The sequence below is a fragment of the Panthera pardus genome, unplaced genomic scaffold (genome assembly GCF_024362965.1).
Source record: "Panthera pardus isolate Hobbes unplaced genomic scaffold, ASM2436296v1 HiC_scaffold_1, whole genome shotgun sequence".
Lineage (NCBI taxonomy): Eukaryota > Metazoa > Chordata > Mammalia > Carnivora > Felidae > Panthera > Panthera pardus.
This window is the reverse complement of record NW_026526654.1, coordinates 7,402,759-7,414,766: the sequence shown is the minus strand read 5'-3', so window position 1 is coordinate 7,414,766 and position 12,008 is coordinate 7,402,759. Positions and strand designations below refer to the sequence as shown.

Below are 12,008 nucleotides of genomic sequence, written 5' to 3'. Positions count from 1 at the left end.
TCTGGTAGATGTTGTAGGAAAGGAAGTTTGAAATTATTCAGGAAAGTTAGAGTTGAAACTTACCCCCTTTCCCACAGGTATAATTATTCCTCCATAGGACAGATAATTCAGTTTCTCATTAAAAAGAGAAGTTGCTGTTTATAAGCAAGTTTATCAATTCACTGGAAATAAAATTTCCACTTGACGAAACCTTACAGGTACCTCCAAAAATGATGCGCAGTGAAAGAGAGCATCTGTGGATGTTGTTTACACAACATACACGTGCAGATTACTGTCATCTAAGACTACGCTGACGAGTCTAATATCTGTTGCCTATGCTTTTTGTTTCTTCTTCCACAACACTTGCAACTTACCTTGTTGATGATTACCTACTTTATGAATCACTTAAACATCCCTTCTAGAACAACACAGGATCCGTATTAATTAAGTAAACAATAAAGAGTAATATGACCTTTCAGCATACACTTTTGAATTAATTTTATCTACCTATGACAGAGATGTTGAAAAAACTTCTCAGTAACCACTTTCCGTATTACTTTTTTTAAATGTTTATTCATTTTTGAGAGAGAAAGGGAGAGCCCATGCAAACAAAGGGGGGGCAGAGAGAGAGAGAGGGAGGCAGAAAATCCGAAGTGGGCTCTGCACTGACAACACACAGCTCGATGTGGGGCTCGAACTCACGAACCCTGAGATCATGACCTGAGCCAAAGTCGGAAGCCTGACTGACTGAGCCACCCAGGCGCCCCCATTTTACTTTGTTTAAATTTTTTATTGAGAGAGAGATGATGCAAGTGAGTGAGGGCGGGGAGAGGGAAAGAGAGACAGAATCCCACGAGGGGCAGACAGAGAGGGAGAGACAGAGTGAGAGAAGAGGAGCTCACCCGAAGCGGGGCTCGTGCTCACCCAAAGCAGGGCTCGAGCCCACCCAAAGCAAGGCTCAAACTCACGAGATCATCACCTGAGCCGAAGCCAGAAGCTTAACCAGCTGAGCCACCTAGGCACCCCCACTTTACCTTTTAACCCCTGCATGTTAAGAAGCAAACGGAATCAATTTGGGCGAATTTTACTGTCTTGAGAAAAATGACCATTTTATACTCTGTTGGTAGGTACAGAGAGTAATATAAACTTTCTGAGAACAACTTAAAAATATGGATCAAAGACCTTTTTAAAAATTTTTATACTTTAACCAGATTACATTATATTGAATTGACTCCAAGCAAGTAACCAGACATGTAGAAACAGATTATATAAAAGACATTCCTGACAGCATTAATTAAAATACAGAGAGATGAAAAACAAGCAGAATTCAATCTCTTAAATAATGATATTTCTTGGACTATGGTGGACTTTTATAGGGCCATTAAAATTGTGATTTGGAATATACATTAAAGTATTACAAGTATTCACTGTGAAGAACTTCCTGTGTTATTGCCAAGAATCGCACACCTCACAACACTAAACAAGTATTCTTTCCAGGAAAATCCCATAAGGTAAGTCAGCAATTAGAAAACTGCCCCTACACATCTGTAGTATAAAAGGAAGCAGCTGAAATATTTCCTTAAAGCCAAGATGCTGTACCTCAAACTGCAGAATTCACGTTCCCATTCCACTTTTTGATGTTCTAACCGTGATATCATGTCTTTGGCTTCTCGTAGCTCGCTTTGTAGTGCACTAACCACTTTGTCCATTTCTGTCATTTTTCCCGTAAGAAGTTTACAGTGATTTTTGTTAAGTTTCCTTAATTTCTCATAAGAAACACGTATATCTCGGATTTTCAAGAAGCCAGCATAATCTGCATCAGAGAAGAAACAGAAATAAAATAGATGAGTACTTTTTGCATATACAGGCCTGTGCATCTTCAATTCACTCATTCACAGATTGAATAAATATATACCTTCAATGGAAGATGTTATACTCAGCTCTACAGACACAATAGAGAAGACCCCTGGCTCTCGATTAGCTTAAAGTCTAGTGAAGGAGAAAGACAACTCAAATGGTAATTCTAAATTCAGATAGTTCCTATTAGAAGACAGAGTTCTGTGATCATAACTTGATCTAGATTGGGCCCAAGGAAGATAGATGTCCCTGAGGAAGAGATAAATATACTGAGGAATGAAGGATGAGCAGGAGACGATTAAGCAAAGGAGGAAGACAAGCACACTCGACAGTCTAGAGCATGTGCCGAAGTTCCACTGTAATCTGCTTCTGGCCAAGATGGGGTAACACGTACTGATTGATCTTCCTACCTGAAGCAAGCAAAAACAAAACAGACAAAATACAATTTTAACATGATTTTCAAGACACAGAACTTCAGACAATGAAGGACAATGATCCCTGAAAACAAAACACGTTAGCCTAACACGTATGCCCAAGCTCACTGCCTTGAGAGAATTTTCAGGCTACAACACAGGAGACATAAATTATTTAAGTAGATTTCACCAGACTCCTTGAGTCAAGGTGGCAAAACTGAGAGTCTGGTGAAGTCAAGGCAGATAGAGACGACAGGTCAGCATCCAAGAGAGGAGAAAGCAGGACACAGAAAGAACCCTGGGCATCTGCACAGGGTCCCCTTTGGCTATTCAGCAGAGTAACAACCAGTGCATACATGGAAGGAAGTCATCAAGGGAAAAAAATCTGAAAAGAGTAGAGGAAACACTGCCTGGTGCTCCCACAGCACGAGGGACGGTATCTATTCACATTAGCTAAGATAGAAAAACTCATAATTTGCCTTAGGCTGATCACCACTCTGGATTCATCCAATAATTCGTAAGAGCAAGACTAAAGGATCCAACTGTTTGTAAGTAACTTAACTATATCTCCAAACAAAGCATGAAAAGATAACTAGAGGCATGGAAGCTATTGTTTTAAAAACCAAATAGCACTTACAGAGATGTAAATTATGTTAGCCATGAACAATACGATGGGTAGGAATAAACACATATTAGACCTCACAAAACAAAAGACTGAAGTTTAACATAGGAAACCTGGGAGAAAACTTCAACTGGGAAATATACAATTGCCCAAAGAGGCAGGGAAAGGGACAGGAAAAAAAAATGGCCCAAATCTTCCTAAACCTCATGAAAACTATAATCCCACTGACCCAGGAAGGATATATCTAGGAAAGAAGAAATGGAAGTCAACTCTTGTGATTTGCCTAAACTCTATATGATGTGGTACAACATTACTGGAAGGGAGACTGTGATGCTGAAGCCATAGACTATAAACCCTAAACCAACCACTAAAGCAGCAAAACTGAAAAGTTCTAGCTAGGAAGCCTAGATAAATAAATGAATAAATGAATACATGAATAAATAAATAAATGGATAAAACTGAATCATAAAAATTACTCGATTAAAAGAAAGCAGAAAAAGAACAGAACGGGAACAAGGAGCAGATAGGACAAATGCAAATCAAACAGCATGATGACATATTCAAATCAACTATCTCAAAAATCACAGTAAATGGCCCTTTGTAGCAACGTGGATGGAACTGGAGAGTGTGATGCTAAGTGAAATAAGCCATACAGAGAAAGACAGATACCATATGTTTTCAGTCTTATGTGGATCCTGAGAAACTTAACAGAAACCCATGGGGGAGGGGAAAGAAAAAAGAAAAAAAGAGGTTAGAGTGGGAGAGAGCCAAAGCATAAGAGACTCTTAAAAACTGAGAACAAACTGAGGGTTGATGGGGGGTGGGAGGGAGGGGAGGGTGGGTGATGGGTATTGAGGAGGGCACCTTTTGGGATGAGCACTGGGTGTTGTATGGAAACCAATTTGACAATAAATTTCATATATTGAAAAAAAAATCACAGTAAATGAAAACGGTCTAAAAGCCTCAACTAAAACGCAGACTGTCAGAATGGATAAAAAAGGAAGACTCAACTATATGCCACCTATACAAAATGCACTTTAAATGACAAGACAGAAATTTGTTCGAAAGACAGAAATATGATATACCACACTAACACTTGACCAAAGAAGGCTGAGCTAGAGTGGCTATATGAATAGCAGACAAAACAGTTTCAAGCAAAAAAAATTATTACCAGCAATAAACAACAGGTCATTGTATAATCATAAAAGGGTCAATTAAGAGCAATCTTAAATGTTCATGTATCTGTTAATAGCTTCAAAGTACATGAAGCAAAAATTGATAGAACTGAAAAGAGAAATAGGCAAATTCACAATTATAGTCTGATATTTCAATAGGCTCAACATCAGCCAGGGCATAGTAGACTTGGCCGCCACTATTCTTCTCAAGGATCTATGGAACACTTACCAAAAAAGACTATGTTCTGGGTCAAAAATAAACCTTAAATTTTTTTTTAACGTTTATTTATTTTTGAGACAGAGAGAAACACAGCATGAATGGGGGAGGGGCAGAGAGAGAGGGAGACACAGAATCGGAAGCAAGCTCCAGGCTCTGAGCCATCAGCCCAGAGCCCGACGCGGGGCTCGAACTCACGGACCACGAGATCGTGACCTGAGCTGAAGTTGGACGCTCAACCGACTGAGCCACCCAGGCGCCCCAAATAAATCTTAATAAAAGGAAGAAGTCAAGAGGCCTGAAGTCATAATAGTGTGTTCCCTGACCACTAAGCAATCAAATCAGAAATCAAGCACAAAAATATCTCTGGAAAATACTCAACTATTTGTGAACTACAGAACACATCGAAATATCCCCTGGGTCAAAGAAGTAATGAAAAAAGAAAAAAAAAATTAGAGAGGATTCTGAACTGAATGAAAATGAAAACATAGTAGAATTTGTAGAGTCCTGCTTTAGTAGCACTCACATGAAGACTTATAGCACTGAATGTATACATTAAAAAAGAAGAGGGAAGTGCGGTGCTCCTTGCTGCCTTTGTGGCTCCTCGCCCGGCTTCCCAAGGCATCCTGCCCTGCCCCGCCCCACCCTGGCAGTGGCTGGAGAGCAGGTGCTTTGTTCACACGCCCACAGCAGGACTTGGGTGGGTGGGGGCGGGGTCTGCTACCTGCCAGGATTTGAAGGCGGGGGAGTAGCTGTAGGAGGCGACCCCACTAGACTGAGGTGGGAATGGGCCGGGCCCCAGGCTCTGCTGGAGCGGGAGGCTGCGGCGGTGGCAGAGGCATGGCCCTTCTGAAAGGGAGAGCCCAATGCCTGTGCACCTGTCTCCCCTCCCTTCCTCTCCGCCCCTGCCATGGGTTTTGTGTTCTACCTCCCCATCTTTTCCTCACCACCTACATCATCACTCTTCTTCCAACTTCGCTTCCCACCTTCTTGCGACCCTTTCTCTCACTTAAGCCTCAGTTACTCAGGTTCTTTTCACCCTAGTCTTGCCGGAGACTTCATATGCCAGCAGTCTCTTTCATGGGATGTCCCCATCCTTCCCCTCTCCCCACATCCTATTCTGGGTTGATGGCAGCCAGAAATCCTTCCTATTGCATTTACCGGCAGTTTCTACCTGGCCCTGAAGCGTGGCGCAGATCAAGTCCACCACACCCATGCTGAGAACGACCCCTAGGAGAACCACTTGTCCCATGGTGGTATTGGACAATATGTTCTCAATTTTCTTCTGGTTGCTTATTTTAGTCTGAATATTTGTTACCTCCACCTCTATACTTTACAAACGTATGTTTTGGTTGCATGACAAGGAGTTAGAAATGAGCCAGAGACCATTCGCAGGTAAGGAGAAGATTTAGACATTTAGGATTAAAGGAAGAAAGGAGAAACAGAATGTTAAGAAGGTTAGATTCCTGAAAGTATTTTGATATCTTTTGTGATCTGAGGAAGTGGAGATTACTGAGCCTACACAGATTGACATTTTGGGAAAATTTCACGATGCTTGATTCGCTCTTGGGGTAACGTGAACACAAGTTCTCAAACCTGCATATTCTCTCAGTTGGAACCAGCTGTATATCTGAATGTTCACTTTCATCAGAACATGTATCAGAGAAAGAATGGGAGTCTGCTTCAACGAAAATGACTACGTCCGGGACCTGAAAAGGGTCATTCTGTTTCCTAATAGTGTATATGGCCATTTTAGTGGGCACAGATCAGGATTTTTACAGTTTACTTGGAGTATCCAGGACCGCAAACAGTAGAGAGATAAGGCAAGCTTTCACGAAGTTGGCATTGAAGTTACATCATGATAAAAAACAAAAAACAAAAACGAATAACCCGGGGCGCCTGGGTGGCTCAGTCAGTTGAGCGTCCAACTTCCGCTCGCTCGGGTCATGATCTCACAGGTCGTGTGTTAGAGCCCCACGTCGGGCTCTGTGCTGATGGCTCGGAGCCAGGGGCCTGCTTTGGATTCTGTGTCTCCCACTCTCTCTGCCCCAAGCCACTTGCATTCCGTCTCTGTCTCTCCCAATAGTAAATAAACACTAAATAAATAAATAAATAAATAACCAACCAACCAACCAACCAACCTACCAACCAAATGAATAATCCTAACGTACAGAGTGATTTTCAAAAATAAATAGAGCATATGAAGTACTCAAAGATGAAGATCTGTGGGAAAAGTATGACAAATACGGAGAAAAGGGACTTGCAGATGATCCAGAAGGTGGCCCGTATGAAAGCTGGGATTATGATCGTTATGATTTTGGTATTTATGATGATGATCTTGAAAGCATGACATTGACTAGAAGAGAATTGGATGCTGCTGTTCATTCTGGAGAACTGTGGTTTGTGAACTTTTACTCCCCAGGATGTTCACACCGCCATGAATTAGCTCCCACATGGAGAGACTGTGCTAAAGAAGTAGATGGATTACTTCAAATTGGTGCTGTTAACTGTGGTGATGATAGAATGTTTTGCTGAATGAAAGGAGTCAACGGATCTCCCAGCCTCTTCCTTTTTAGGTCTGGAACGGCCACAGTGAAATATCACGGGGACAGATCAAAGGAAAGTTTGGTGACTTTCGCCATGCAGCGCGTTAGAAACACAGTGATGGAATTATGGACAGGAAATTGTGTTCACTCCATAGAAACTGCTTTTGCTGCTGGTATTGGCCAGCTGATCACTTTTTGTTGCAAAGGAGGAGATTGTTTAACTTCATAGACACGACTCAGGCTCAGGGGCATGTTGGATGGTCTTGTTAATGTAGGATGGATGGACTGTGCCACCCAGGACAAACTTTGTAAAAGTCTGGATATTATGACAAGTACTACTGCCTATTTTCCTCTGGTGCCACATTAAATAACAGAGAGAAAAGCAGTGTTTTGTTCCTTAATTCATTGGATGCTCGAGAAATATATTTGGAAATCATGCATAGTCTTCCAGATTTTGAGCTACTTTTGGCAAATACACTAACGGATCGATTGGTGCATCATCAGTGGCTCTTATCGTTTAGTTTCGGAAAACATGAAAATCCAAATGATCCTGAGTTGAGGGAACTAAAAACTCTACTCAAAAGTGATCATATTCAAGTTGGCAAGGCTGACTGTCCCTCTGCGCCAGACATCTGTAGTAATCTCTCTGTATTTCAGCCATGTCTAGCAGTATTTAAAGGACAAGGAACCAGGGGTGCCTGGGTGGCTCAGTCGGTTGGGAGCCGACTTCGGCTCAGGTCACGATCTCGCGGTCTGTGAGTTCGAGCCCCGCATCGGGCCCCTGTGCTGACAGCTTGGAGCCTGGAGCCTGTTTCGGATTCTGTGTCTCCCTCTCTCTGACCCTCCCCCATTCATGCTCTGTCTCTCTCTGTCTCAAAAATAAATAAACGTTAAAAAAAATTAAAGGACAAGGAACCAAAGAATATGAAATTCATCACGGAAAGAAGATTCTATATGATATACTAGCCTTTGCCAAAGAAAGTGGTAATTCTCATGTTGCCACACTTGGACCTCAAAATGTTCCTGCCGATGACAGGAACCGTGGCTTGTTGATTTGTTTGTGCCATGGTGTCCACCATGTCAAGCTTTATTGCCAGAGATACAAAAAGCATCAAAGCATCTGCGTGGTCAGCTTTAGTTTGGTACACTAGATGGTACGGTTCACGAGGGACCCTGTAACACGTGTAACATTCAGGCGGATCCAACAACAGTGGTATTCAACCAATCCGAGGTTCATGAATAAGAAGGACATCACTCTGTTGAACAACAGATCTTGGAATTCATAGAGGATCCTAGGAACCTTCAGTGACCTCCCTGACACCCACCACTTTCAATGAACTAGCTAAACAAAGAAACCATGATGAAGTCTGGATGGTTGACTTCTACTCCCATGGTGTCATCCATGTCAAGTCCTAATGCCAGAATCAAAAAGAATGGCCCGGACACTAACTGGAGAGTTACTGTGGGCAGTATAGACTGCCAACAGTATCATTCTTTTTGTGCCCAAGAAAATGTTCAGAGATACCCTGAGATAAGATTCCCCTCCCCCAAAACCAAATAAAGCTTTTCAGTATCACAGTTACAATGGCTAGAAGAGAGATTTGGGGTACGGCATTTCTACCTCAAGCATCCACAAATCTAATGACTCAGCTTTCGATGAAAAAGTTATACAAGGGAAAAATCACCGGGTGATTGAATTCTATGCTCCTTGGTGTGGACCTTGCCAAAATTTTGCTCCAGAGTTTAAGCTCTTGGCTAAGATGATGAAAGGAAAAGTGAAAGCTGGAAAAATAGACTGTCAGGCTTAGGCTCAAACATGCCAGAAAGCTGGCATCAGAGCCTATCCGACTGTTAAATGTTATCCCTATGAAAAAGCAAAGAGAAACATTTGGGGAGAGCAAATAGATGCCAGAGATGCCAAAGCAATTGCTGCCTTACTAAATGAAAAATTGAAAAATCTCCACACTCATGGAGAGAGAGATAAGGATGAAGTTTAATGATGTGAAGATGAAGAAAAAAGAGAAAAGGAATTCTAACCCATGACATCAGAGGATCATCTTTGTAGGATGTTGCTACATTCTGGGTCAGAATAAAGGAACATTATCTCAGAATTGTAATTGCACCGTCTGAATTCTGTACAACATTGGTATAAATGAGGGTCTGCAAGCTTTTTCTGTAAAAGGCCAAACTGTAAATATTTTAACCTTTGTAGACCATGTACTTTTGTCACATAGTACTTTGTTTTTGCTTTGTTTACAACCCTTTAAAAAATCTAAAACTTTTCTTACCTCAGGGCCATACACAAACAAGCCCAGCCACATTCAGTCCACGGGCCATAGATTGCTGACCCCTGGAAATGATACTAAAACTGCCTGGCTCAACCAGGAGCCTGCACTGTCAAGTACATACATGTCTAGGGTCTATTCCTTAAAGTTTTGTGGCTGGCCTGAAAGGAAATAATTTGGTATTTATTTACCTGTCTTAAAAATTGTGTGAAATGGATTGTGGCCATAGTGCAATTAAACACACACACACACACGTGTAATTAAACACACACACACACGTGTAATTAAACACACACACACACACACACAGACGCAATGTGGCAATCAGATAGCCTATTTTCATGGTGTATTATAGTAAAGAGATTTTCTTCTTTTTTCTTTATAGGTTGAAGAACTTATTTTAATTTTTCACAATTGAGAAAAATTTTGGTAAAATATTGCCAATAGATTTCTACAGTATCAAGAAGAAGAAGAAGAAGAAGAAGAAGAAGAAGAAGAAGAGGAGGAAGGAGGAAGGAGGAGGAAAAGGAGGGAAGGACGAGAAGGAGAGGGAGAGGGAGAGGGAGAAGGAGAAGGAGAAGAAGAAGAAGGAGAAGAAGAAGAAGAAGAAGAAGAAGAAGAAGAAGAAGAAGAACGAGGAGGGGAAGGAGGGGGAGCAGAAGAGGAGGAGGAGGAGGAGGAGGAGGAGGAGGAGGAGGAAAGAGGAGGCAAAGAAGACAGAGGAGGAGGAGGAAGGAGGAAGAGGAGGGGAGGAGGACAGGGAGATGGAGAGGAAAAGGAGAAGAAGAAGAAGAAGAAGAAGAAGAAGAAGAAGAAGAAGAAGAACAACAACAACAACAACAACAACAACAACAACAAGGAGAACGAGGGGGGAAGGAGGAGGAGCAGAAGAAGAGGTGGAGGAGGAGGAAGAGGAGGAAAGAGGAGGCGGAAGATGACAGAGGAGGAAGAGGAAGGAGTAAGAGGTGGGAAGGAGGACAGGGAGATGGAGAGTGAAAGGGAGAAGAAGAAGAAGATGAAGAAGAAGAGGAAGGAGAAGGAGAAGAAGAGAAGAGGAGGAGGAGGAGGAAAGAGGAAGGGGAAGTGGAGAGAAGGAGGAGAGGGAGAGGGAGACAGAGGGGGAAAGGAGAAGAAGAAGAAGAAGAAGAAGAAGAAGAAGAAGAAGAAGAAGAAGGAGGAGAGGAGGAGGAGGGAGGAGAAGGAAGAAGGAGAGGAGGAAGAAGGAGAGGAAAAAGAAGAAGAGGAAGAAGAGGATGAGGAAGAAGAAAGGTCTGAAATCTATGACATTGGGTTCCACCTTTTGAAACTAGAAAACGAAAACAAATTAAACCCAAACCAAACAGAAGAAAGGAACTAATAAAGACAAAAATCACATGAAAAAAAGCAGAAAAATGATAGAGAATAATCAATGAAACCAAATGCTTTCAGGAGGTGAAAAAAAGGATCAATTTCTACCAAGACTGATCCCAAAATGACGAGAAACAAGGGAAGTATTAACAATATATCAGAAATTAGTAATGTAACTAACATTACTGGAGATTCACAGATACTAAAAAAATAACAAAGTAATATTATCAACTTTATATAATTAATTTGACAACTCAGATGCAGTGGGTAAATCCCGTGAAAGACAGAAATTATCAAAGCTCAATCAAGAGTGAAGAGTGCCTGGCTGGCTCAGTTGGTAGAGCATGTGACTCTTGATCTCTGGATTGTGAGTTCAAGCCCCATGTTGGGTGTAAAGATTACTGAAATGAAATGAAATGAAATGAAATGAAATGAAATGAAATGAAGTGAAATGAAATGAAGTGAAATGAAATGAAGTGAAACGAAATAAAATAAAAAAATAAAATAAAATGAAAAAAAGAACAGATAAACTAACTAACTCTATATGTATAAAAGAAACTAAAGTCTTAGATAAAGATCTTTCCACAGAAATCAATTCCAGAGCCAAGTGGCTACACTAGTAAATTCATCCAACACTTTAGGAAGAAATGTAATCTATTCTACACAAAGTCTCCCCCCAAAATGGAGAGGAGAAATATTTCTCACCTCATTCTATAAGGCTAGCATTACCTGAGACCAAAACTAGACAAAGATACTATAAGAAAGAAAATTCTGTCATAAGCATGGGAGTCCAATTTCTGAAGAAACCATCCACAAATCAAGTCTAACACTACATTAAAGAGGGGGGTGTGTCAACAGAGCAGAGAAGTAGGGGGACCTGAAATGACCACCTCCCTCAAACACAGCAGTGAGGCAAGAAGATGTGGAAATCTAGGAATCCGGGCTACAGAGTGACACAAACATCTCCAGGGGCCCATGGGGACAACTTGCCAGGTCGTGGAGATTTTTTAATCTATTCTTTCTGCACCTCTTCTGTATCTCCTTCTTATTTTCCTTCTCTCTCTCTCTCTCTCTCTCTCTCTCTCTCTCTCTCTCTCTCTTCCCTGCCTGGATTAAGTTGCATAGTATCTCTGATTCTCTGCCTGGTCAATTTTTTTGTCTTCTTCGCTTTTCCTTTGCCCCTGTCATTTCTCCCTTTGTATGAGATAAGGCATCTTCCATCACCACCCCCCCCCCAGTGTTTAAATTCTTTTCCAAGGTTACATTATGAACAAATCTAAGCACACCTGCTGGAATGGCCAACCCATCAATATGAGTAGGGAAATAAAGCAACCAGAGTCACAAAAACAGAGAGCATGAAACACACTCCAAAGATACCTGTTGAAGGGCCAGGCCCTGGATAGTATATGACCCCTTTTTAAAATAGTAGTGCTCACAGGTGCAGGACACATGACAACTAGGAAAACACATAAAGTACCGAACACTGAGGAAATGGAAGAATTCTCCTCAAAAGAAACTCCAGGAAGAAATGAGAGCTAGAGAATTGCTCAAAACAGATATAAACAAT

General features: G+C 41.5%; 1 protein-coding gene and 1 pseudogene across 5 annotated transcripts in view; one reads left to right on the top strand and one right to left on the bottom strand.

The window, feature by feature from the left end:
• LOC128778199 (ankyrin repeat domain-containing protein 26-like) overlaps window positions 1-12,008 on the bottom strand; it is a 184,635-nt gene that overhangs the window by 87,299 nt on the left and 85,328 nt on the right. For all 5 annotated transcript variants that reach the window (XR_008423629.1, XM_053906783.1, XM_053906733.1 and 2 more), the window contains exon 12: window positions 1,579-1,792. Coding sequence is in view for 4 of the 5 variants with exons in the window: in XM_053906783.1 (XP_053762758.1) it covers window positions 1,579-1,792 (214 nt within the window). In the remaining variant the exon portion in view is untranslated. The remainder of the gene's footprint in view (window positions 1-1,578; window positions 1,793-12,008) is intronic.
• On the top strand, window positions 5,934-8,806 carry LOC109261862 (dnaJ homolog subfamily C member 10-like; annotated as a pseudogene).